The sequence below is a fragment of the Pleuronectes platessa genome, chromosome 23, assembly GCF_947347685.1.
Source record: "Pleuronectes platessa chromosome 23, fPlePla1.1, whole genome shotgun sequence".
Taxonomy (NCBI): Eukaryota; Metazoa; Chordata; class Actinopteri; order Pleuronectiformes; family Pleuronectidae; genus Pleuronectes; species Pleuronectes platessa.
The window spans coordinates 2,412,842-2,439,811 of record NC_070648.1 but is presented as its reverse complement, the minus strand read 5'-3'; the positions used below and the strand labels follow the sequence as shown (position 1 = coordinate 2,439,811).

The 26,970-nt window shown below is 45.5% G+C and overlaps 2 protein-coding genes across 7 annotated transcripts in view; both read left to right on the top strand.

Moving 5' to 3' along the window:
• Positions 1–26,970, top strand: part of LOC128430024 (uncharacterized) — a 33,799-nt gene that overhangs the window by 5,049 nt on the left and 1,780 nt on the right. For 4 of the 6 annotated variants that reach the window (XM_053415941.1, XM_053415942.1, XM_053415940.1 and 1 more), the window contains 27 exons: positions 15,308–15,369; positions 15,633–15,671; positions 15,794–15,979; positions 16,143–16,642; positions 16,740–17,008; positions 17,173–17,313; positions 17,550–17,648; positions 17,741–17,769; positions 18,081–19,147; positions 19,317–19,505; positions 19,596–19,630; positions 19,795–19,950; positions 20,111–20,239; positions 20,339–20,377; positions 20,539–20,664; positions 20,754–20,880; positions 20,963–21,115; positions 21,206–21,240; positions 21,378–21,542; positions 21,622–21,756; positions 21,928–21,966; positions 22,055–22,195; positions 22,483–22,565; positions 22,673–22,696; positions 22,923–23,454; positions 23,592–23,639; positions 23,767–26,802. In XM_053415941.1, coding sequence (XP_053271916.1) covers positions 15,308–15,369; positions 15,633–15,671; positions 15,794–15,979; positions 16,143–16,642; positions 16,740–17,008; positions 17,173–17,313; positions 17,550–17,648; positions 17,741–17,769; positions 18,081–19,147; positions 19,317–19,505; positions 19,596–19,630; positions 19,795–19,950; positions 20,111–20,239; positions 20,339–20,377; positions 20,539–20,664; positions 20,754–20,880; positions 20,963–21,115; positions 21,206–21,240; positions 21,378–21,542; positions 21,622–21,756; positions 21,928–21,966; positions 22,055–22,195; positions 22,483–22,565; positions 22,673–22,696; positions 22,923–23,454; positions 23,592–23,639; positions 23,767–26,802 — 7,584 coding nt within the window. Of the gene's footprint in view, positions 1–12,532; positions 12,870–15,307; positions 15,370–15,632; positions 15,672–15,793; positions 15,980–16,142; positions 16,643–16,739; positions 17,009–17,172; positions 17,314–17,549; positions 17,649–17,740; positions 17,770–18,080; positions 19,148–19,316; positions 19,506–19,595; positions 19,631–19,794; positions 19,951–20,110; positions 20,240–20,338; positions 20,378–20,538; positions 20,665–20,753; positions 20,881–20,962; positions 21,116–21,205; positions 21,241–21,377; positions 21,543–21,621; positions 21,757–21,927; positions 21,967–22,054; positions 22,196–22,482; positions 22,566–22,672; positions 22,697–22,922; positions 23,455–23,591; positions 23,640–23,766; positions 26,803–26,970 lie in introns of those variants that run through there. The other 2 variants (XM_053415945.1, XM_053415944.1) reach the window with 2 other exon arrangements.
• Positions 541–8,865, top strand: LOC128430026 (zinc finger protein 638; the record flags this gene model as incomplete). The annotated part of the gene is given in 22 exon segments (XM_053415946.1): positions 541–734; positions 944–1,120; positions 1,211–1,245; positions 1,365–1,505; positions 1,739–1,873; positions 2,219–2,257; positions 2,349–2,474; positions 2,556–2,682; positions 2,888–3,093; positions 3,372–3,533; positions 3,613–3,747; positions 3,918–3,956; positions 4,040–4,180; positions 4,493–4,587; positions 4,718–4,741; positions 4,933–5,251; positions 5,415–7,325; positions 7,433–7,526; positions 7,616–7,714; positions 7,821–8,204; positions 8,292–8,413; positions 8,504–8,865. Coding segments are annotated over 22 exon segments (4,780 nt in total), but the record flags the coding sequence as incomplete, so codon positions are not given.

Here is a 26,970-nt window from a genome sequence, read left to right as displayed (position 1 = left end):
TTTGGGTTTGTTTGCAGGACACTAAGCAGAAGACAACTCCTCAGCAGTAAGATATGCTTCTTCACCTCATGACAAAACATTACTGTACAATTCTGTCTGCACAACTAAAAAATTGTCCTGCCTTGCTTGGTTCTCTTCCAGAGTCCTCACCAAAGACAAAACAGCTGCTGAAGGGTCGACCAAGGAAACTGGGGCACGAGTCTCGGTGTCAGAAGCAACGAAGGTCTCAACCCAGCAGGTTTCTAAAAAGCCAAGATCCGAACCAACTCATGTCTCAGAAGTAACGGTCAAAGTGGAATCAGCCTCGTCTTCACAGGAACCCAAAACCCCAGTGGACAACTTGGCTGAAACAAAAGGACGCGATAAAAAGGAGGCAAGATCCAAACCGAAGCCCAAAGCAGAACGTGTCAGTGCTGAGGCGAGTCAAGCTGCAGGCGCTGAGCCGATGGAGCTCGGGGAGACAGGAGGTGACCCGGTAGAAACCTGTGCTGAGGGCAAAGAGACAAATGTGGAAGCTGTGTCCGACAAACCCAGTGGGAGTCAACCACCGACCAGTAAAGACGAGACCGGCCCTCCTACTGTTCAAACAGCTGATGAGGCGTCATCACAGGTCCCAGAACCAGAGTCCACAGAACCGGAGTCCACAGAACGGTCTGTAGCTTCGGGTCTGGACACCAAGATGGAGGCTTCACGATCCCCAAGCCCAACTGAAGAGGGGGAGAAAAATACAAAAGGTATGTTGAAGACACTTTAACGAAAGGAGGTTGGTTTTAAAGAGTAAATGTTCTGAATCAAGCCTCATGTCTTTGTTCCATTGTCTACATTTGGTCGCTCTTAGTGTTCACGTTGCTCTGGACCAGGGTCCGAGGAACCTTTCACACACACGTCTGAAAATAACAAAACCTGCAATATGCTCCTTCTTCTGTGTGTGTGTGATTTGAAGATCCTGCATCTGCGGAGAAGAACCACAGGGATCCAGCATCAGCCTCCGTTTCGACTGAGCCAGCAGCTGGAACAGGGAGTGAGAAGCCAGCGGCAGCCGGCAGACGGTCTTCAGCTGCAGTACGCACTCTGACCATCGGGGAGATGGTGGAAGAGCACTTTCATCCGGATAAGATCAGTAAGAAATCCAAGAAAGAGACACAGTTGTCTTCCTGTTATCATAAATCATGTTTTCGTCAATCTGAGTTTCTCTTCTTCTTGTTCACAGAGTGCCTGTCGAAAGAGTCTGCCATGTCGAAGGAAGTAAGTTCTTAAAGTAATCTCTTAAAATAGGGTTTATTCAGTTACCTCCGTTTACATTTCCTCTCCTGTATTTATCTGTAATGATTATGGAAGTAAATAATTGTTCTACATTTTTTCAGAGCTGTAGGACGCTGCTGATCTCCAACCTGCCAAAGTTTCACGAGGGCTGCTACACAGAGGACGACGTCGCCGCTGTGTTCGTTCCTTTTGGCTTGACGTCCTGGAGCGAGGAAATCTACGTTGTTCCTCAGGCGCGTGTGGTGAGCACAGATTTATATCATCATATCATATCATCACTTTCTTCATGTGATGTTCTTTGGGGGGGGATTTATTTAAGTTCTGTCACAGTTTAACATCATTTATCGTGATATTTCTGAAAACATTGTAATAAATACACAAATAGCATCGTACTGATTTGGATTGTACAGTAATATAACTGCTGTTGTACTGTATGTTTCGGTATAACATGATTTGTTTCTGCGTTTCCTCCCAGGCCTTTGTCGTGATGCCCTCACCGCTTAGTATACACAGAGTTCTGGCTGCCAGACCGGATTCCATTGCTATCAAAAAGAATAGACTGTCGTTGCAGGTCTTGGGACCCAAAGACAATCAATCCCTCAAGGATCCGGTAATTACCATCACTGCTTGTTTTTATGCCTCTGATCCCAGTACAAACATTGAGCTGGAAACACAGATGAACCGATTGGAATCTGGTGGACGAAATGTCCTCTTATCTCACAAACCCCCTTTTGCACGTCACAAAGATGATATCTGAGAAACGCTGAGGGAATCATTTCAAATTGTGCACAAATGTTCATTTTGAAACCTTAACTGATGTCAAAGGTCACAGGGACCTCATGGGAGTCTGAAACTGGACTGGGTGGAGGAGGCTCTCAATCAGAGGGCAGGGATTGAAGTTGACACGATACATGTCCAGTATATTAATTCCTGCCTAATCTGACATTTCTTCCAGTTTTGGTTTTATACATCCCTGATGAAGTGGATGGATTCTGTAAGTACCACACACACACACACACACACACACACATTTAATGCACTTTGAGTTATTGAAAATAATAATCAACCTCTTGTTTATGATGCAGCGGATGGAACATGACGGACACAAAACAGTCTACATCAGGAACATCTCACCGAGCGAAGCCAGAGACCTCAGAGAGGCTTTGAGAAAAATCGGATCAGTCTCGAACTACCTGCCTCTGCTCAACAAGGTACACAAACCTAGACACACACAAAGCACTTGTGACTTAACAGGACTTCCTGCTCATTAAATCCATCTGAACACGTTTCAGGTGTTTATTGAATTTGAATCTGACTGGGGGGCCGATCGTCTTGGAATGTGGTGCAGCCTCCTGAAACAGGCCCAGAGTTACATCGTGGTCCGGCTCAAAGAACCATTCAGCACCTGTAGAGCACAGAGTAAGTCTTCTTTGTAGGAGATATATTGCAGAAAATTCCATGTCTGTCTGTCTAAATGATAAATGGTCTGTACCAGCATCACAACCACAGAGATCTCACAGAACACATGTCTCATATCCCTACAAACACAAATAACACAAAGTAATTTGCTTCTTTGTTCTCTCACGTTTCAGAAATATGACTCTTGGGGTTTTTGTTCTTGCAGCACCAGAACATCCTGAGAAGGCTATACCACACAGCAAGGACGCTGCTGCTTGGGCAACTACCCCGTCACAAAAACATGGTGTTCCACGAGGCAGCTGTTCACCTTTCTGGATCACAATGTCCACCAGTCCCTTTGTGTTCCCTACCACGAGTCCTTGGTTCTCGATTCCAGAATATCAGACCGTCAGAGGATATGACGACATCAAGGTAACCACCTTTTCTCCATAAGTACAACCGATACTCACACACGTATCCGTTCTAGCAGCTTTAAAACTCCAGGGTTGGTGCATTTTCCAACAGAAGTGTAGTAGTGTGGATTTAGCCTCACCGAGGAGGTTTTACAGACGAGCAGAGCAACTGGAATAAATACAAATCAGCATCAACAAATAAAAGCAATTGTAATTCACAGTAGAAGAACAATGTTCAGCGTTTTCTGTTCTTATCTCTGTGACTGAACTCTTCTCTCTGAACACGGTGTCCTGCAGAATGACCACAGTCGGGGTTCCATGTTCCTCACACTCATGTTGACCGGTTTACCAGAGGGAGGCTACAGGCAGGAGGACGTCTACAGGCTGGTCAGGCCTTATTTCCCACAAATTCTGGACTCTCTGTACTACAACGTGATCGTGCTGACTCTGCAGAGGAGGGTGAGGACAAAGGGCTGAAGACGGACAATCTTTCCAGTTGAACTGTGTTATAACATCTTGTCTTTCTTCTCCGCTCCAGGCCTTCGTGCATTTCAGCGACTGGACATCGTGCTGCAATTTTGTCAGAGATCACATCAGGGAGCCGGTTTCTGTCCGAGGCTCCGTTCTCAAGATCCACTTCGTCCTTGAGTACATGTATCCTGAGTCAAGAGAGGTGTGGACACCGAGGAGAGAGTTAAACAGGACGTCAGAGTTTGATCGTCTCTTGTTCCTCACTCAACCTGGGAACCGTTTCTCAATGAACATTAAAACAGTCTGAACCATTTGGAGAAAAGATGTTGTTCGACTGAAACATGTTTTAACAACATCTGTGTCTTCTTGCAGGAGCTCATGTACACATCCTTGATGAAATGGAGCAACTCTGTAAGTTCCTAATCATTTATTTGAATCTTAAGTTATTATATTCCTTGACTCCTTGGTCCTTAACACCAGTCGTGGCTTTTCAGAGTGTTCCAGATCCCCAGTCTCTGGAGGAGCGGCTGCTCTGTGTGGATATCGCTCAGACCAGTGTCTACCTCATCAAGACGGTCATGAAAACTGTGGCGTCCATTGCTAAATTTGTCAGCTTCCTGCCGCTCGCCAACAGGGTACGACAACGACAACACAACACACAGCTTCAGTTTTCACATTGCGTGTGGAGAGAATGGGGATTGTACTTTATGTCAGAGCATCAGAAGAAGGTCTACATTAGTCTGCTGTTGTGTGTAACATCAATAATTTTTAATGTGACTGACAATTACAGAAATCCCTGAAATTATCAAATGTATTAAGTTGTTATTGCTGAGTCATCAATAATTATTTCCCCTACTACTCTGCTGAGATTCTTTGACCATGTTTGTCGCATCACTTTCTTCATTTCTTTTTCCTCCCTCTCTCTTTTAACTTTGTCCATGATTCAGATCTGTGTGGAGATGGCTGACTCCAGTGGTGCAGCTCAGGTTCTGGAGAAGTTCATGGTTTTTACACCAAAAGCTCAATGTGAGCGACTGATGTTGTAAGTGTCCTCAAATATATTCCTCTCAACAATGTCTTTCATGAAGTTTGGTTCCATGTCTGTGAGTTTAAAATGTTTTCAATGCCATGTTTTCACACCTAAACTAACACCTCTCTTCTTCTTCTTACAGTCAAAAAGTCACAGGCATTCGGTCGTGAGTATATCCCTTTTTAAGTTATTATTTTTCTGCAATGTAACTGTAATTATGTTAATTAAATGAACAGCTACAGCCTCGAAGGCTCCACAGGAAGAGAAAACCGAGGGATGTCTTAACTATTAAAGAAACACGATAAAACCTGAAAGCAATATATTACGCTTTTGTGTAAGAAGTTTTTCTCTTTTTAGTCTGAAGAGCTCAAAGAAGCATATTGAAGCCTCTGCTGAACCAGCTGGTGATATCCCGATGGAGGAAGTTGAGAAACTAGGAGCAGAGATGGTCACAGATTCCACATCTGCCCCTAAGGCGGATGAGGATGTAGATGCTGCTGATGGAGACACTGTCCCAGCTGCTTCCGGTCCCACATTCTCCACCACAAGTCTGCCCAGATCTAACGAGACCACCACAGAACATCCTCCGATTGACCAGGACACCATCACGGCCGTGCTGGCAGCGGTTCGCCAGCACAGACTCGCCCAAGAAAGGACACAGAGAGGAGAGACAGAGGTGAAGCATGGCTTTGTTGACTTTGTAGACGCTAACACAAACATCAGATAACACCATGAATAGCATGCTGTTAAACTTTCATTCAAGGTGTACACACTCAAATCTTAGGGTGTTAGTTCAATTTGATTTGATTGATGAGATTAACTATTTATTGTTTTTTCAGAGTTCTCTGCGATCACAGAATCAGGATGAAGCTACAGACGTCGTTCTTACTTCAGATGATCAACCTTTAAACCTGAGGGACTTTGTCACTGTTGATGAAGTTGGTGATGATGTGGAAGAAACAAATCCAGCCCATGAAGCTTCAAGGGGCCAACGAGATGCAAAGAAGAGAAAACGTAGCAACAAACCCAGTAAGGCTACTGAACAGGAAACCTCTGAGATATTAATAATTGACAATCAGACGACAATGGACCAAAACACTGAAGAGGAGGATGCCTCTAAGGAAGTGGATTCTGTTACAGATCAGCCAACAACTACAGAGTCTGAGTCTGACAACAAGAAACCTGACGTGACTTCTAGAAGAGATGATAGATCCTCAAAGAGGAGTGGCCTGAGGACCAGAGCATCCAAGAGTGAAGAGAAGGTCAAATCACCAGAGAAACAGGACAGGGTGGTGAAAAGATCAGAAGCACCACGAGACTCCACTGCAAGACTTCCTCAAAGAGACCAAGACCCTGAAGAGGAGAAGGTGTCTGAGATGGTCCATTCCACTGAGGAACTGGTTCAAGAAGCGGCCGCCACAGAAAGGACTGATAGAAGGAGTGGAAGAGGAAAGAAAGAGGAGAAAGTGACTCTGAATCTCACTGAAGCATCTGAAAAACCAGATGAAGATGAGGAGGCTTCGTATGAAATCTTAGACTCTGTGGAGGACGAGACTGTGACTGAGGAACCGGTCGTTATGACAAGATCCACCAGAGGAAGAAGGGGAAGGACGACTCAGAAAGACCAAACAAAGAAAGAGGACACACCGACAAGAAGTCGACGCACTCCTGTCAGAGAGACACAGGAAAAAACTCTAGAGATGGAGAAGGAAGCATCTTCAAAAGAGAACTCACCAACAAAGAAGAAAGACATCACTGTTAGAGAGGAAATAGATGAGGAGGCGACCTATGAAATATTAGATTCTGTGGAGGACGAGGTTCTTCAGGATGACCGGCCCCCTACAGGAGGGAAAAGGAAGAGGGGAAGACCAAAGAAAGCTGTTAAATCAACTAGAAAAAAACCTGTAACACTGAAGGGCGACAAAGATGCATCTGAAAAAGAAGCTGATGATGAAAAGGTGTCGTCTCCGATTCTGGATTCTGTGAAGGATGAGATGGTTGAAGATCAACCTCCCACAGAAGAGTCCCTCAAAGACAAGGAGGAGGAGCCTGTGCATCAGATTGTAGATTCTCTGGAAGATGATCCAGTTAAGGAAGAGTTGATGACCACTGAGGAGTCAAAAGATGAAACTTGTCCAAAAGAGGAGGAAGCAGCTGTTCAAGAAGATGCACCAACTTGTAGCACCATTGTTTTGGAAGCATCAGAAAAAGTGGTGGCAGAGAATTTAGAAAGTGGAAATGATCCATCTGCTGCAGAAGAGTCTGGTGTGGACAAGAAGGAAAGATCCCTCAGGACAGACATCAAGGAAGAAGATACATCTACAACCAAGTCCCAAGGAGATGCTGCCACTCCGGCAGAAGAGAAGAACCAACAATCGTCCGGTGAAAGTGACACAATAGTTGTGAAGAGTGCTCTGCTGAACCTGGATGAAGTGAGGGATGAAAAGGACGATCACCCTGAAGACACGGCCGAGGCGGAAGGATTGAGAGAGAGGCAAGCTGGTGCCAAGGAGCAAGAGAGGAACACCAGGGAGACAGATGGGAGGGAGCAGGAGGTCGTGGACTCCACGGAGCTGGTGACTCTGGATGAGGTGGGAGCAGATGAGGCTGGAGAGGAAACGGTTGAGATCAGGGCCGGAGAGCTGCAGGGGCTCGTCACTCTGGATGAAATCATAGACGCAGACGAGGGAGAAGTTGAGCAAAGCACGTTGGAGCCCCGCCCCCCCATCAAAGAGGACCAGGCAGTAGAGGTAAAGCTCAATTTAGCAAAAGGTTAATTCAATTTCCACCTGTAGGGAAATCACATGTACAGCATAACACAGATTTGCAGCACTAATGATCTCCTGACTCCTTTTAGACTTTGGATGAAGCAGGTGACGATGAGGAGGGGAACACAGACGAAGCTGAGAAAACCACAAGACCTGTTAAAAGCAGAATCAATGAAGACACAGGTATGTGGAGCCTGTTATAAGTTACAGTGTATGAATTATAGTTTTGGGGAACTTCAATTTTTATTCTTTTGTTCCTCATCGTTTTTCAGAGGAGACGTTGGTGACGGTGGACGAGGTTGAAGAGGAGGAAAAAAAGGAAGCTCCCAGAACAAGAGGCCGACCCAAGAAGAGAAGCAGAAAGACGCCTGGTGACACAAACATCTCCGTCTATCTTTGGCTTCATTCATTGTACAATGATGAAGTTATTTTGCTCTCGTTGTCTCATTTGTGTTAATTTATTATCTTCTACCACAGTGAGAAAATCTGCGAGAGGGAAGAAAGTGGTTGAACAAGCGGAATCCGGCTCTGACGCTCCACCGCCCACTTCTCTGGACGCCTCGTCCTCATTGGACAAAGATCCGTCCACGTTATCAAGTGACAGCCAGCAAGAGATCCAGAAGGCATCGTTAGAAGGAGCAGGCCATTCCGACATCGATGCTGCCTCTGCTGGGCAGGACCTGCAGCCTGAGGCCCCTGAGAACCAGAGGCTGGAAGGAGAGGAGGCGATGGAGGCTTCTTCAGTTCCCAGCAAAAGGAAGAGGGAGCCTGTCGGACCTGAGGCAAAGAGATCTCGTTCTCTGTCTCCTTCCGTGTCCACCGACATCAAACTGCCACCGTTCAGTCCCAGCAACCCCCTCGGTGAGAAACACACTCACACTCAATGTCACTTTATATGGATTACGTCAGATTTAGGATTGTTTGTTTTACATCTCTGTTTCCCATCAGGTCCGGAGTTTCTGGTCCCCAAACTGGGTTACTTCTGTAATCTGTGCCACGTTTTCTGCGTGCACGAGAGCAGCGCCAGGGACACACACTGCAGCAGCCAGACACACTACGACAATCTGCAGGTACGCATGGACACATACACAAAATCTAACACAAATAACACACACAGCCTCACACTGTTTATGTATTTATCTGGCTTTCGTCTTTTTCAGAAACACTATGAGAAGCTTCAACCTGAACCATCGAAAGGGTCGACGGGAAATTCTCAAGCTTCCTTTTCTGATTGATCCAGACTCCAGCTGCTGGTCTTCTTTAAGAGAGTTGATCCCCAGAAGAGACTTTTTGAGTTCTAGGGAAACTGGAACTTTCTTTTCACATTGTTTCAGATGGTCGGAGGTTTTTCCCTGGCGCTCTTTTAATTTACATGAAGCTGTTACATCATTTAACAGCAACTGACAACAGAATTGGCGCCAACCAGCTGTTGATATTTACATCTGTGATAAATGTAAATGCCTATGGATTTGCATGTTACATTTTCTGTTTTCTAAACATGATTAAAGTGTGGTCCTGTTAACCTTGAGTCTTTGACTGATTGGGTCATGTGACCTTCAGCTCTGGGAAACGTTGGGGACAAGGATTTCTGGGCAAAGAGATGCTTTGTCTTTTACTCTGAAAGTGTTGTTGGAATAATAATTAAAAAAAAAGAGGCATTATCACAAACTGTCAACTGTTTGAAAGCAAAATAATTTATTTAATTTTATTATTATTTGTTTATTTATTCACCAAAAGGAAATGGATTTATAAGAAGAAGAAAAACAACGATCAGAGAAAACCCAATAATAAATGCAAGCATGTGCGCTTTTACTCTGAAGGCCTGTCCACCAAAGCGGAAGTCTTCACGCTCTCAAACCTCCGGGATGCTGATGGCGGACAGAGTTATAACCTGAAAGTAAAAGACGACAACGAAGTGAAGGTGAGAAACCAAAAGAAACGACGTCAGACAACCGGGGACAGAGAGACATGTCCCCGACTGATACGCGCCGTGTCCGGGGCTGGTCTCACGGCCTCTGCGGTCCGGGCCTCGCTGCTGCCCTGCTAGCATTAGCACAAGCTAGCAGCGTTAGCAGGTGCTAGCGTTAGCACATGCTATCAGTGGTTAGCAGCTACTAGCAGCCTTAGCAAATGCTAGCAGCGTTAGCAGGAGCTAGCAGCATTAGAAGGAGCTAGCAGCAGGAGCTAGCTCAGGTCTGTGTGGATTGTGAACGTCTGTGGTGATTTCAGACATTAAAACGTGTATTTACAAAATGGCTGAATATCTCTGAACGTGGCAGAGAGGCCTCAACACCAGAGGAAGAGGATCTGATCCCAAAGATCACTGTGAAACACATGTGGTGCAACAATAACAAACAACTTCTATATCTTGTGTTACTGTACTGACTCCACATGTTCATTTAAGTGTAATTGTTGGTGTATGAACAACTTAGTAATATCAATAGTGGGCCAGTGTCAAAAAATACTACTACACCTCCATTTGTATTCACCAGAGCAGTTCCTGTTGTAAACAAACCTCCTCTCTGGTCCTGTGTTGATGCTCCTGAGCCTCCTCACAATTAAACCTCCTCCTCACAATGACTCCTTGTTAGTGAGTCCTCCTCAAATCACTGCTCAATGTCCTGTCACTTGTTGTTGTTTGTGTGCTGGACGTTGTGTGCAGATCTTTTTTAATGAAGTGTTTCTCCACAACCCAGCACGCTGCCACCACACACCAGTTAATGACATTAAAAAGGGAGAAGTTTGGGATAAACTCTGTCATTAAAACATGTTATTATCAGTGATTCTTTAGCTTTAAGGGTGGGTGAAGATGATTAGCTTCTTAGTACCAGTTATGTTAAACGTTAATGTGACGATTGTATCACTATTTAAAAATATTTGAAAATCCCTGATAAATTATAAACCATGTGAGTTCCGATGGGTCTTATCAGACTGGTCAGTGCCAGTAACTACCCGCGATTAACGAGATGTTCATACAAACTGTGCATTGTGTGATTTGCTTTGTGTGATTTGCTTTGTCGACCTGTGCTTGTCTCGTCTGTTCCCACCAGGCTTGAGCCTGCAGGTGAAATAAATGAGTGTGTTTCTCCTCTAGATGTCTGACTTTCCTCTCCTCTTCTTGTTTGATAGTGAAGATCAGGACATGTAATAGATCAGGACATGAGTGTGTATCTGACAGGAAGCGCCAGAGAGGACAAGACCTTCCACATAAGGGATGTAACCGTGGAAGCCGACGTCCACTCACATTCAATAATTCTTTCCCTTTTTGTTTTTAAATTCAGCTTTGCATTGCTTTTGGAGCGTTGTGCCCTTTCTCCTGCTCCAGGGCCCTTACGAGGCCCCCCCCCTCCCCACGCAGGGCTCACAGGGAGCCTGTTCCTGAGTGAAGAGCAGACTGAGTCCTTCAAGCTTAACTGAAAGCCCAGTCACCATTGTTGTAGAGCCATGGACCTGCTGTAAACCTGACAGCCAGCTGTCCACAACACCCTCTCCACGACTGCTCCATCTATCAAACTCCTTAACCTTCTTAAGGCTGCAGATACCATGTCTCATCCCCTTTATAACCCCTATGAATCTGGGAACCAGAGTTCCAGCCAGGGGCCATATGGACTCCCTGGTGTGCAGGCAGAGAGGGACTCTCGGAGGGCAACCTCTGTCCTTGGACCAGGGTCCAGCTTCTCTCCTTCTGTAACTCCAGCAAACCATGGTGGAAATATCCAATCCCTGCAGACTATGCCAGTGAACTACAGGCCTGAACAGAGTCGGGCCAGAGTCAACGTGGGGGACATAGAGAGGTCTGTGGACTCGCATATTAGCAGAGCCAGAGAGGAGGTGACATCCACAGGCCAGAGCACTCGCTTCACCTACACAGGGACGACGTCCTATCCGATGTCCTCAACCTCTGCCTCTGGTGGACGCAGACAGTCTGAGGTTGAAAGTAGAAGTAGCTCCTTGGACTGGTTGCCGTGCTACAAAGGATCAACAGCAGCTGATTCCTCAAATTTTCTTTCACCGCCCGCTTCATGTAGCCGTACAAGCAGTGGTGGCAATACGTTTAATGCCTCCAGTGACAGACAGCGTGATGGACAGTCCGTCCCAGTATTAGGTGATTATGACTATCGGGTACCAGACAAACCTGCAGCTCCAACTGACACAAGTCGCCCCACGTACACGTCCGAGTCTGCTTCTAGCATCCTTTTAAATTTTGGACTAGAGAGAGATGATTTGGAGTATCTCGTCCAATACCCTGAGGATCAGCTCACCCCGGCCAAGCTTCCGTTCATCTTGCGGGAAATCCGCATCCAGAAGACCAATAGAGCTATGACTGCAGTTGAGTCAAAACCCTATCCTGAACCCCAACCGTTCAGAGGTGCCAGTGGCATGGACAGTTTGACTGGTTCTGGAGGGTCATCGGCCGTTCTCCAGCCCAGCAAAGTGATTGACTATGGACATACTAGCAAATACGTTGGAGGGGTTGGGGATGAGATTGGCAGAAATAGTGGCAGGAGTGCTAACAGTGGTGGGAGTGGCAGTATGATGTTGGCGAACACTAGCCACAGTCAAGAACCACCTCAAAAGGAAGGTAGCTCTGTTGCCAAATCTTCGTACAACTCAGTACAGAGCTCACTTGCTCCTCCAGCAAAGCTGTTGCAGACCCAACCGATCCAGACACCTCAACCAATCGTTAGCTCTGCTTCTCTGCCAAGAAAAGACGGAGACAGAACAGTTTATATGCCTGAAGCCTGCAAACCCCTTCCTATGAAAGAACGAGAGACAGATCGCAAGTTAGCATCAGTGACCCAGCCCTCTTCCACTTTGATTCGTGGTGTGCATCCTGACCGACCTGGTCTTGTGCTCATCGGCAACAGTGATGCCAGCGGCGCTAAGAATCCGACCACAACTCAAGGTAAAGGGTCAGTTGTTGCTGAGCAGAGGCAGATGCAGCAGAGGCAGCAGAACCAGATCAAGCCGATTCAGCAGAACCAGATGCCACAGAGCCAGATGCACCGGATGCCACAGAGCCAGATGCTGCAGAGCCAGATGCATCGGATGCCGCCGAGCCAGATGCCGCCCAGCCAGATGCTGCAGAGCCAGATGCACCAGATGCCACCGAGCCAGATGCACCAGATGCCGCCGAGCCAGATGCCACCGAGCCAGATGCACCAGATGCAGCAGAGCCAGATGCCGCCGAGCCAGATGCCACCGAGCCAGATGCACCAGATGCAGCAGAGCCAGATGCCACCGAGCCAGATGCACCAGATGCAGCAGAGCCAGATGCAACCACAGCAGCAGCCAGAACTATCAACGATTATCCCTCGTCCCATCAATCATCCACCACCTCAGCCAGTCCTGAGCTCTATGAACTTTCCTCAGTCCCAGGCGCCTTCCAGCAGCCAGGGTCCGGCAAAGAAGCCAGTGTCCAAGGGTCTGCCAGCGCCGGGTATGATGTACGACTATGCGGCGGCCTCACCGAGAGCCTTTCCACATACCTGTTCTCTGTGTTTCAAAGAATGCTCTCAGATGAAGGTGAGTACAAGAATGCACTCTCCATATAAACAATTGTGGGTTGTTCATTTTAATAAATTTACAATTTGTTTTCTTTTAATTTACATCAGATCATTTAAAATAGGGATGGGCATAATTAATTGGCGATCGATTATTGATCATTGAGAATTTCGTCGATGCAATATTTTTTTCATCGCCGAAAAAACTGGACTTCGTTATGTGGCACGAGGTCGGAATATCCGAGTTGTCCTGAACGCAGCACAGCGAGGATGTTAGCATCTGGAGGAAGCAGCCCGATGCTAGCCTCCGCTGCTCGCTCGGCTTCATGTCCGCACAGGGACCCTCAGTCCACGGGGAAGGGACCTGGACAGACCCGGGTCTGGGTGAGGGGTTCCGGGAGTGAGGGCGTGACAACAACCGGACTGAGAGGTCGAGAAGCGTCAAATCCAGCTAGCTCTCAGCAGCTAGCTGCTCTCTCTTACCAGTACAGCAACGCATATTTTCAAGTTTAACTGCCACAAGAGTTGTTCATCTTGTAATAAAGGCCTCAATGAGGAAAATCTATTTTCACTGCATTTTAATATAGCCTATAAATAGTGAATTTTTATATAAAATTATTAATGATTAATCGAAAATCGATCGTTAATTCTCCCGATGATCGATTAAGACAATTTAATCGAATGCCCATCCCTAATTTAAAATAGATAATTTTTTCTTTGAAAGATCTGACAAAAGTGCAAATATGATACTTTGACTTTGAACTTGAATGATACATTATTCTTTTGAGTTTTAATTGATCAGTGGTTACGCAGTAAACCCATAAGAAGCCTTCCATCGCCTGAGCTGTGTTTGTAAAATGAATCTATACATTGCAACTCGTTGACCCTCACCTCACTGATGTTCTACAAACTGATGTTTTGGTTTCAATGATGTTCGCTGTTCCTTTTTTTTTGGAGCCAAGCTTCCATTTTTGATGTATTCTTAATAATTATTGGTTTCACAACATATTCAGTCATTGCTAAATGTACTATGAACTTGAAGCCAACCAGTAAACAATGTAATTCATGAATCAAAAATCAGAAGAGATAATTTTTCTTTCTCGAACATCTTTTGGATTATTTTCCTCTTCTTTGGGACGCCACATTTCACGTTTTGAGAACTCAATGCAGCGGCTTCTTCCTCCCGCCAGTTTTCCACATCGACCTGCCTTTACCCAGATGGAGATGTGTCTGCTTTTGGTTTAGTCCTGATCCATTCCTGATAGAGACCTGCGCCGCAGATTTGGTTTTACGCAAGACTGAAGAGCCAGACGTTGCAGAATCCAGAGCCGCAAGAAGAAGGCCTTTTATTTTGGTTGCCACCAGAACTGTGACTCCTCATTTGCCATTGAAACCAAGCTTAATAAAAGCAGCTGTAACTAGAATGTCACTAATTGACTTGCTTACCTCCGCCAACAGTGTCATTAAATTAAAGCAAGGTGCACAAACTTACAAACACCCACAGATAAAAGTACTTTTTCATCAAGATCCCTGAATTATTCTCTGGGAAATTGAGGAAAATGTACAGAAAAAATCAACCTGATCTCACAATGTTTAAGAATTATTTTGGATCATTCTGGATCCGCCCCCTTTGTCCGAATCCAAACCATAATGCATAATCCTGCTAACAAACAAACCAACAAAGAAACAGACATGAACAAAAACATAACCACCTTGGCAGAGCTAAGTATAAAGGTTATAATATACGTAACTGTTTAAGATCAGCTGTTGCTGTAACAAACACTGATGCACCGTTACATCATTAAATAATTTAAATAAACACCTATTTTTCTATCAGCTCCAGAGACTGAGAATAGTTTCTCAGTCTTTGATGGTGGCTGGAGTCCTTAATATTGTTAATATTGAAATAATAAAACGATTGGTGAAAGCCTTTCACTGGGACATGTAACAGTTCTAGTGGAATCATAGCCGGCCTTCATCGCGGGATTCCTCAGTGAAGATTCTCCTGAAGAAGCCATGTACCCCCCCGACCCTACTCATTGGAGTTGTCTCTCACCCTCCACCGTCTGTCAGCTCCAGAGAGAAATAAAGGTTTCAGACATGTTGACAGTTCTGTGGAGTTTTTCAGCTTCGGTGCTCGAGTCTTCATGTGTAAATATTTGTGTCCACATTCAGGTGTTTTTATTATTGTTTTTATTTTCATCTCTGTTTGTCAAATAAGGCTCAGTTCGTGCACAGCTTTTTATTGACTCAATGAGCCTTTTTTAACTTTTTTACTTTCATGATTTACTATTTTTCACTGCGAGCATTTACAAAAACTGAGGGATAGAATTCGACAAGCTCTGAGGCTGTAAGGAACTTCTGTCATGCTGCCGTAAGGTTACACAATCAGATAATTTAATATTTAAACTACTGAGGTCTGATTTAAATGTTATTTGTTTTGTTTGTTCTGATTGCCAGGATTGGATCTCCCACCAGAACACCAGTCTTCACCTTGAGAGCTGCAGAGTCCTCCGGACAAAGTTAGTTTTTCTTTAGAACTTTGTGACAGAATTTCCGATGAACTATGAGAAAGAGAGAAGGGTCTAAGGATTGTTCGTCTATGTCACAAAACCAAAGATGTAGCAGTCGATACCGTTTACTTGAAATTTCAATCATTCACGATACCATGGCAAAAAACATAAACAAAACAACAAATCCCACTTACTTCAACACACACACACTAACACCCCCACACACACACACACTTTAAGTCACAAGTAACAAATGTTTTGCTTTTCCACAGATACCCAGAGTGGAATGGTAGTATCGTACTCAAACCCAGGTACATTTCTCCAGTCTCCAGACAGGAGTAGTTGCCAAACCAGTTGTAAACTGGTGACGATTTTTGGACATTTACTTTGCTTGTCATTAACCTCTGCTTATCTCGTTCCCTGTTGTTTTCAGGGATGCAGGGAAAGATGTCAAACCCTCGTCCTCAGCTCCTGCGCAGACTCACCAACAGCGTCAAAAGAAAAGTAGTCATGAGAGCCACTCCCGCTCCCACAGCCCTCGTCGCCACTTCAGCTCGGAGGGTCGAGGAGGGAAACGCAGCCGAACCCGATCACCGCGCAGCTCCAGATACTCTCACAGGTTTGAAAGACACAAATTCTGATTAGGAGCAATAATATTTGAAATTACAAGATTACAAGATTCATTTGAAGGTCATTTAACAAATCCCGCAGTGAAACTTATTGTTGTTTTTAAATTTACCATTTGTTAAACCAACGGTTAAAATAAATTCTCCATTCTTTAGTTCCAGATCTCGTTCACGTTCCCGTTCTCCACGGTATGAACGTCATCGGTCGCGATCAAGGAGCCAGGAGAGACCGGGGAGAAGAGGTGAAAGGTCCCCACCGAAGAGGAGCGATATGAGAAGGTCCCCACCGAAGAGGAGCGACATGAGAAGGTCCTCTCCCAGGAGGAGCGACACGAGAAGGTCCCCTCCCGGGAGGACTGACATGAGAAGGTCCCCTCCAGGGAGGACTGACATGAGAAGGTCCCCTCCAGGGAGGACAGACATGAGAAGGTCTCCTCTCAGGAGGACTGACATGAGAAGGTCCCCTCCCAGGAGGACTGACGAGAGAAGGTCCCCTCCGCCGAGGACTTACGTGAAAAGGTCCCCGCTAAGACGGAGTGATGCGAGAAGGTCTCCACAAAAGAGGAGCCGAGAAAGACGATTGTCCTCAGAGCGGTCCCCTTCACCGAGAAAGAGCAGCACAGAGCGACTGGCACAGAAACTGCTGCAAAAAACAGGTTTGACAAGTTGCAAACATTTTTACACCACAACTTTAATAACAGCAACACAGTGGAAACTTTCCTCTGACGCTGTTTGTCCCCTTTGTCTCTCTAGATGTCCAGTCTCTGTCCAAACAGACTGACCTGGAGGCTGTGGTTAAAACTTTACTTGCTGAGATAACCAAGATGAAATCTTCCTCCTCGTCATCCACTTCGTCGGCCAAGGGAGGGAAAAACCTGAAGTCTACTCCCGCTGCTGGAAGAATAGGCTCCTCCTCTGCTGCCTCTTCATCATCGTCCCTCTCAGCAGCGAAGAAGAAGACGACAACATTAACCAAGGCTGTCCTGAAGAAGAGTGATGATAGTGGTTCCACAAAGACTAAGGTTGGTGTGTATTTGTTTGTGTATTAACATCATGGACATTTAGTGACAGTCTATAGCTGGAAATCAATTTTCCTCTTTCCCCTTCCCTGGACGCCCTTCTTACTATTTGTTAAATTCAAGCACTTTCAGTTTATAACACCAAAGTCTACGTCTTTCTCTCTCAGTCAGGTAGACCGACATCGTCACCTCCAACCAGGGTGAGGTTAGGAGGGATTCTTAAGAAGGTCACTCACAGTGATATGGTTGCTGTGATGGAGCAGTTTGGAGAAATCGAATCAATTGTAATGCATCGGCAACAACTGCAGGTTTGTACGACAGAAGAGTTCATGTTTCTGCTTGTAGGGGCAATAATCAAATGTCTCTTCACAACATGGATTATACTTTGATTCTGGCTAAGATGTTGATGACATTCGTTATGTTGACATCAGGCAAGCTGTCGGCATCATGTCGATAAATTGAACCATAAGTTGATAACTTCATAATCGCAACTAAGTCCTGACGGTGGTGATAATCCAGGGTCGTGTGTGTTTGTGTCACGTAGTCACTGGTGACTTTTAAGAAAGAGGAAGACGCTAAGAAACTGAAGAACTTGGGGGAACTCGTCATGAAAGGATTCCCCATCACTGTCATCAAGGAGTTGGTATGTCTGACAAAAACCACGTATAATTATCATATACAGTGTCTTTGATCAGATGAATCTAAAATAACAAGTCTTATTTCATTTGTTTGCAGGATACTAAGCCAAAGAAGACTCCTCTGAAGTAAGATATGCTTCTTTCTCACAGTTTAACATTGATAAGAAGCAGCAGGAGGCAGGACGTGACCTATAAACTCCACAGATGTAGAGATTCATTTAACTTTTTACACATGACAAGAATGAAATATGACAAACTACAAAGAATGATTTAATTTTCTCTCAAATCTACAGTTATTGTTTCCTCAATCATTCATTTGTCATTACATTTTTAATTTAAAAATGAGGGAATGCTAAAAAGTACAATCTTGAAGAAACATTCAAACTTTAATTTCTCTGTTTTCTCTTTCTTGACGACCATGTAATTGTTGTTCACAGAAAACCGGCTGTCCCCAGTGTCTCCACATCTCAAACCTCTAAATCCACAAAGCCCACGACCGTCAGAAAGGTTCCGTCTACATCTGTGAAAACCTCACTTACTCGTCCAAAAAAGCCTTTAGCTTCAGCCTCTGCAGCAAAGGGAACCACTGCAGGCAAATGTACCAATCAGAAAGCAGCTGTTAAAGGCTCATCCGGTCTCACTAAAGCCAAAGTCTCGGTTCCCAAACCCAGAACCGTCTCGTCCAAGCCGATCGCCAAAACGGCAAAATCTAAGCTGCAGCAAGGAAAGACTGTCAAGGTCAGTAAACCAAAGACCTCGAGCCTCAGTAAGAGTGTCTCAGAACTTGTCCCTGAAGTAAAGGTCACAGCGGAAACAGCAGGAGATCCAACAAAAGTCAAAGTTGAAGAACAAGCTGAAGATGTGACACCCGAATCCCCGATATCAGAAAAACGTACTGAGTTGAAGTCAAAAGGATTAGACTCAAAGGTTCAACAGTCTGTGGTGGTGCTGGAAGACTCAGTCAAGGTTGAGACGAGAGATGAGACAGTTCCTGAGCTGAAGCACGAACCGGAGCCTGTCACGGTCGATGCATCGGCTAAAGAAGCCGGAGGCGCTGAGCCGATGGAGCTCGGGGAAACGGGAGTGGACGTGGCAGAGCCGATGGAAGAAGAAAGTTGTGCTGAGGTCAAAGAAGAAAAACTGACAAAGGAGGAAGCTGCTCCTGACAAATCCACTGAGAGTCAACAAACAACCAGGAAAGATGAGAGCAGACCTCCTGCTGTTCCACCTCCAGACACAGAAGCTGATCCTAAAGAAACAGCTGATGAAGCGTCAGCACAGGTCCCAGAACCAGAGGCCGCAGCCCCGGAGTCCAAATCCACTGAGAGTCAACCACCAACCAGTAATGATGAGACCGGGCCCCCTACTGTTCCACCTGCGTCATCACAGGTCCAAGGCCCGGAGTCCACAGAACCGTCTGCAGCTTCCGGTCAGGTCATCGAGATGGAGGCTTCAGGACCTGCAAGCTCAACTGAAGACGGGGAGAAAACTAGAATGACACAAGGTTTGTTGGAGACCAGGGGAAAGATGGTGATATTTGACATAGAAAGACCAAAACACACATTGTGTTAGTCCGTCAGTGTTTCCTTTACGTCTTTGTAGCTCGTTTTAATTGGAAGTGGACCGGCTCTTGTTAATGACAGTCATCATCATAGTTCATTTTCTTTCTTAAGAAGATCCTGCGTCTGCCGTGAAGAACCAAATGGATCCCAAATCCGCTGAGGGGGCCGACAAAGTTTCAACTGAGCCGACAGCCGGAGCAGTGAGCAAACCACAACCGGCTGGAGCCAAGTCTCCACCTGCAGATCCCCATCTGACGATCGGGGAGATGGTTGAAAAGCTCTTTAATCCACGAGCAATCTGTAAGAAATATAAGCGATTTTGCTGCGTTTGTCTCACTGGAAGCAAAAATGTATTTGTTCTAATCTTTTCTTTGTCGTTTTCATTCATAGCGCTTGTAGCGAAGAAAACCTGCTCCACAAAAGGGGTAAGTTTTCTCAAATCACCTTATGAAACTCACCGTGACTTGAATGTCACATATTGAGCAGAATAACTCATCCGGTCAAAGGTGTTTATTAATGATCTCGGTAAACCCACGTCGATGACTCGCTCTCATTGTGATCTCTCTCTCTCTCTCTGTCTTCACTGCAGAAGTTTCTTGGCCTGGGTCGGAAGACAGTGATGATCACCAACCTGCCGAAGTACGAGGACGGCCCCTACACGGAGGCAGACGTCGCCAGCCTGCTCATTCCATTCGGATTTGAATATTCACCATACAAAATCCATGTTCTTCCTCAGATTTGCGTGGTAGGCCCCGGATTTTATAAATCAGTAGAACGTCCGAATCAGAATCTAAAGATCCTAAAGGTTCTGAGACATCTTCAAACCCCTGTCCGGCAGAGGTTAAGAGCATCTGTGTTATAGTTTGGTAGATAATACATATTTCTTTCTGTTTCCTTCCTCTGAGGCTTTCGTGGAGATGCCGTCAGCTGTCAAGGCCTTTCACCTCATCACCGTGTTTCCACAGAGAGGCCTCACCTTCAAAGGGAACAAACTGAAGTTTAACGTCGTAAACTCCGGCATCAAAACAGATCCGGTGAGTGTTTGTCCCGAAGCTGCTTGTTTTTGTTTTAGAGTTTTATTTATAGATGTTCCCAAAATGAAATCCTGCCTATTTTCATGTGTTCTTGTGCAGATGGGGTTTTATAAATCGGCGATGAAGGTGATGAATTATGTAAGTGACACACACGCACTTGTATCTTCTTTACTAAGTGAATAGAACGAGCTGATTCAGATTTGTGGCAAATTTCAATTCAAATGTGGTCGTTTGTTCAGTTAGATAAGACGTAGATTTGACTTGTCGGATTAACCGTTCGCTCCTTGTTCTCGCTGCAGTCGGTGGACGACACAGAAGGGAGGATCATCTACGTCTCTAACATCTCACCGAGCGAAGCCCGAGACCTCAGGGAGGCTTTGAGAAAAATCAGTTCAGTCACAAACTACCTGCCTCTGCTCAACAAGGTACAAACACACACACACACAGACGTTTCAGGGAGTTAATAAAGACGACTTCCTGTTCTCATTATCTGTCCTGTATATTTCTGTTTCAGGTTTTTATTGAACTTGAGTCCAGTCTTCATGCCGATCGGCTCGGAGTGTGGTACAGCCTCCAGGAACAAGCCGGTGGTTACTCACTGTGCCGGCTGAGACACTCATGGGCTAGAGACTTCAAAGCTTGTGAGTCTTTGGGAGGGACAGACTTATTTAATTTGGAAATTCAATGGTTTTTATATATTACTTACTTAAACCCTCCTTGCAGCGCGTAGGCTCGCTGCGAAGGCTCTCCCCCCCGGAGCGTCTATCCCCTCAGTGGAATCTGAGGTTCCACTGTGCGGCTTTGGACCGTTTTGGCTCACTATGGCTACGAGTCCCTTTGTGTTCCCCACCCATTCTCCTTGTTTCATCATCCCAGGTAAGAGAAACAGCTGGACGCAAAATTTAGCTGCTGAATTTAACAGGTTTTTGTTCAGTTAAGTGATTCTCCTCTTTTTTTGCCTCCAAGATTATCTGACTGTCAAAAGAAATATGAATATGAAGGTAACCAATTTCCTTTTGTTTAGTTTAAAACCAGCAGTAGAGCCTTTACGTCCAATCAAAACCCAACCGTCCTATTAAATGAATCGAAGCTGCTCACACTCAGTCCCCTAAATATTTTTTTTTTGTGTGTCCTGCAGAAGCTCAACAGTCAAAGTTCCATGTTCCCCACACTCATGTTGACCGGTTTGCCAGATAAAGGCTACAGTCAGGAGGACGTGGCCAGGCTGGTCTGGCCTTATTTCCCCAAACAAACTCTCTACTCTCTGAACAACAACGTGATCGTGCTGACTCTGCAGAGGAGGGTGAGGACCAAGGGCTGCAGACGGACAATCGTTCCAGTTGAACTGTGTTATAACATCTTGTCTTTCTTCTCCGCTCCAGGCCTTCGTGCATTTCAGCAATTGGAGGTCGTGCCAGGGTTTTATCCAAGATCACATCATGAGGCAGATTCCTTTCAAACGCTTTGCTCTCAAAGCCCACTTCGTCCTGGAGTACATGTATCCTGAGTCAAAAGAGGTGTGGACACTGAGGAGAGAGTTAAACAGGACATCAGAGTTTGATCGTCTCTTGTTCCTCACTCAGCCTGGGAACCGTTTCTCAATGAACATTCAAACAGTCTGAACCATTTGGAGAAAAGATGTTGTTCAACTGAAACGTGTTTTTAACAGCATCTGTGTCTTCTTGCAGGAGCTCATGTACAAATCCATGATGAAATGGAGCAACTCTGTAAGTTTCTTATCATTTATTTGAATCTTTAATTATTATTTGCATTGACTCCTTGGTCCTTAACACCACGTTGACTGTTGTTTTTCAGCGTGTTCCAGATCCCCAGTCTCTGGAGGATCGGCTGCTCTGTGTGGAGATCTCTGAGAGCAGTGTCCACATCGTCAAGACGGTCATGAAATCTGTGGCGTCCATTGCTAAATTTGTCAGCTTCCTGCCGCTCGCCAACAGGGTACGACAACCACACAACAACGCAACAACACACTGCTTCAGATTTTACATTAAACTTTGGTTGGGGGCTGAGGAGACTAACTTCTCTCCTCAATCCCAAAGCTAAAGATTTAAAAACCCCCAAAAAAATCATTTCGAATAATAATAATAATAATAATCAGTGACAAATCTACTAACCAACCCACTTACCTACCCACCTACCGACTTTACAACCAACTAGTTTAACCATTCTATTTAACTTGGTAAAACTTGGTTTTCACTCTGTCCATCACTGTCTCTCCACCTCAGATCTGTGTGGAGATGGTTGACTCCAGTGGTGTAGCCCAGGTGGTGGAGAAGCTCACATCTTCCTCAGTGAAGTGCATATTCGGGTTTGTTTGTCCTTAACTTAGAGATAAGAAATATGAATACATTTTTTATTAATCCCTTGTCCTCACACCTAAACTGACAAATGTTTTATTTTTCTCTTTCTTCACAGGAACAAAGTTAAACTTGTTGAATCGTGAGTAAATTGCTTTACGGTTGATTCTCGTCAAGCGACTTATAAATAAAAACGTTGGCAATATTCTGTCTGATGTCTGCTATGAAACACCAGGTCACATGCAGGTTTACACTAAGGCCACAGATCATTTAGAGATTATTGATATAAACTGTGCATGTCCCAGATTTATCGATATAAAGAACAATATGTTGTCATTGTAAGAAGCTTTTCTGTTTTTTTTATTTAGTGTGAAGAGTCGAAAGCAGCGTCTTGAAGGCTCCAGTGAGATCTTCACAAACCTTGAACCTGAAGTCGAGTCTCCACCCCAGTCTCCTCCTTCTGAATGTTCAGATAGTGATCTGCAGCTTCTTCTTCAAACCAGTGACTCTGCGTCTGCAAAACCAGCAGCTCCGAATGAACCCATCACTGGTGAAGCTGTCGCAGCAGAACCGAGTTCCACGGCTGCAGGTGACGTAGCGATGGAGGAGGACAAGGAGAAAGTGGGACCTGAGGTCGTCCTGGACTCCGGTGATGGGCCTCAGGTAAATGAAGATGTAGAGAAAGTCACAGAGACGGAGGAGGTGTCAACAACAGCAACTATAGATGCTCCTGCTGATGGAACCAGTGTCCCAGCTGATTCCACCACCGGTGTGGTCGCCTCTGAAAAAACCAGCACAGATCTCCCTCGGATTAACCAGGACGTGTTCAGGGCCATCAAAGCAGCGGTTCACCGGCACAGACTGACCCAAGACATGAAGACACAGAGTGAAGAGAACGAGGTGACGCCTGGCTTCAAATCTCAGAATAGAACAAAACAATGTTCCCCAATCTGCACATCATGGTGTCTTTATATTTAAATTCTACTGTCACTAATCCAGAGAAGCTGACCCTCTTCTTTTTAATGATTCTTTTGTAGAGCTCCAGCAACGTTAGTGTCAAGGATGAAGTCACACATCAAGAAAAGGTAAATGTCCAGTTTTGTATTCCTTGAAATGTCCTGTAACTTATCTGTCGTCCTTTTCACTTATCTTTGTAAAACTATGGTTGTGTATCTATTTCATTGTTTGAGATTTTCTTTGATCTTGATCCAGGTTCAGGAGGATTCACACACTTCAGACGTCTTCACTGTTAATGAGCCACAATTCAACATCAGGGACTTTGTCACTGTTGATGAAGTTGCTGAAGATGTGGAAGAAATGAGCCCTGACCCCCGTAGCTCCTCGTCCTCCTCAGGGAGAAAAGAAACACAGAGCTCAGACGCTTCATCTGCTCCAAAACAAACCTCCATTAGATCCTCCACCAGATCCTTGAAAGACTCTAAGAGCTCCGCATCTTCCTCCTCCAAGTCACCCAAAGACCACATGAAGAGAGGCTCGTCTTCTATCTCGACCTCTGTGTCGCCAAAAAAGACGAAGGACTCATCTAAGCCGACCAAATCCTCTTCCTCATCCTCTGCCTCTTTTCTGTCTCTTGAAACCTCTCCCTCCTCTTGTCACAAGGCACAGAGGAGCCAGACGAAGTCCTCAAGATCGTCCCCAGCTGCAGGTGAAAGGGTAAAGAAGCCATCAGCAGCAGGGGAGCGTCGCCCTGTGTCACAGAGAGAAGCAGCAAAAGAGAGTGTAGTGGCAAAGTCTGACCACAAAGTGGCAGCAGAGGGCATTGCTGCAAAAACTGTTGAGTCAGAGACCAAAATAGAAAAATCCTCAGCGATGCATCCATCTGCAGAGGGAAAGAGATTCGGGTTGAACCAAGACCAGGATATGGAGACTGATTTAAAGGACACCACACTCAAAGACCCGGAGAAAGGCAAAGAGAAAAAGGAAGAAGAAGAAGAGGAGGAGGATGATGATGATGAAAAGTACGAAATCCTTGATTCCTTCGATCACAGAACAAATGAAAACATAGATGACAAGTCACCTGAACCTGAGAGTTTGCAAGAGGAAAACTTTCAGGTCTTGGACAGCGTCGACCACGAAGACGATGGTGAAGAAGCTTGTTCTGAGAAGATGGAAGAAGGTTCAACAGAGGACAAAAGAGCAACAGTTCAAGAGGATGACAAGCCTGCAGTCGAAGACTCTGCAATTAAATATCAGCAGGCAAATAATGAGGATAGTTTCCAGGTGTTAGATTCAGGTGTCAAACAAGCTGCGAGGGGCAAAGGAGAAGTGAAGAGAACACAAAGTAAAGAGGAGGAGGTCCAAGCTGTGATGACATCAGCAGAATCCTGCAAACCCTCCAAAGAGGTCCAAGAACCTGATGATCGAATCCCAGAAGATGAAGACCAGCCTCCTAAAGTCTGTGACAACAAAGACAGTGATGTTACTGAACAAGAAACCTTTGAGATATTGGATTCAATTGACGATCAGACGATAATGGACCAAAACACTGAAGAGGAGGATGCCTCTAAGGAAGTGGATTCTGTTACAGATCAGCCAACAACTACAGAGTCTGAGTCTGACAACAAGAAACCTGACGTGACTTCCAGAAGAGATGATAGATCCTCAAAGAGGAGTGGCCTGAGGACCAGAGCATCCAAAAGTGAAGAGAAGGTCAAATCACCAGAGAAACAGGACAGGGTGGTGAAAAGATCAGAAACACCACGAGACTCCACTGCAAGACTTCCTCAAAGAGACCAAGACCCTGAAGAGGAGAAGGTGTCTGAGATGGTCCATTCCACTGAGGAACTGGTTCAAGAAGCGGCCGCCACAGAAAGGACTGATAGAAGAAGGAGTGGAAGAGGAAAGAAAGAGGAGAAAGTGACTCTGAATCTCACTGAAGCATCTGAAAAACCAGATGAAGATGAGGAGGCTTCGTATGAAATCTTAGACTCTGTGGAGGACGAGACTGTGACTGAGGAACCGGTCGTTATGACAAGATCCACCAGAGGAAGAAGGGGAAGGACGACTCAGAAAGACCAAACAAAGAAAGAGGACACACCGACAAGAAGTCGACGCACTCCTGTCAGAGAGTCACAGGAAAAAACTCTAGAGATGGAGAAGGAAGCATCTTCAAAAGAGAACTCACTAACAAAGAGGAAAGACATCGCTGTAAGAGAGGAAATAGATGAGGAAGCCACCTATGAAATATTAGATTCTGTGGAGGACGAGGTTCTTCAGGATGACCGGCCCCCTACAGGAGGGAAAAGGAAGAGGGGAAGACCAAAGAAAGCTGTTAAATCAACTAGAAAAAACCCTGTAACACTGAAGGGCGACAAAGAGGCTGATGATGAAGAAAAGGTGTCGTATCAGATTCTGGATTCTGTGGAGGATGAGATGGTTGAAGATCAACCTCCCACAGAAGAATCGCCCAAAAACGAGGAGGAGGAGCCTTTGTATCAAGTTGTAGATTCTGTGGAAGATGATCAGGTTCAGGAGGAGTTGATGACCACTGAGGAGTCAAAAGATGAAACTTGTCCAAAAGAGGAGGAAGCAGCTGTTCAAGAAGATGCACCAACGTGTAGGACCATTGTGGAAACTTCTGAAAAAGTGGTCACCAAGGATTTAGATCATGATCCGTCTGCTGGTCTGGAAAAGAGAGAAAGCTCATCCAAGGCAAACATCAAGGAAGAAGGTACATCAACGACAACGTCTCAAAAAGATCCCACAACACCAGAAGTGGAGAAGAACCAAGTGAGTGCTCTGGTGGACCTGGATGAAGTGAGTGATGAGGAGGAAGATTACCCTGACGACATAGCTGAGGAGAAAGAACTGAGGGAGAGCAAAGCTGCTGCTAAAGAGAAGCAACTCCTCATGAAGGAGGAGAGGAGGACCAGGGAGAGAGAGGAGAGGAGGACCAGAGAGAAAGAGGAGAGGAGGACCAGGGAGCGAAGGAGCCAGAGCAGCAGCAGCAGCAGCAGTGGAGGAGGAGACAGGAGGAGGACGATGGAAAGGAGACGGGAAAAGGAGGAGGAGGTAGACACCAAGGAGATGGTGACTCTGGATGAGGTGGGAGCAGATGAGGCTGGAGAGGAGGTGGTGTCACAGGGTGGAGAACCGGGGGGGCTCGTCACTCTGGATGAAATCGTAGAAGAGGAAGAGGAAGAGGAGGAGGGAAAATGTGAACAAAGGAGGCTGGAGCCCCGCCCACCCAGCAAGGACGAAGAGTCCCTGGACTGCTTGAACCCGGAGGTAACGAGAGAGTCACTCAAAGAAAGACGTACCTGTATATACATATAGTTTAATAAATAAATAACTTTAAATTACCTTTTGTCTGGGTCCACAGCAACATTTTAAATTTGGTGAATTCTTTACTGGCCCATGTCTCATTGATGTAAACACTCTCTCTCTCTCTCTCTC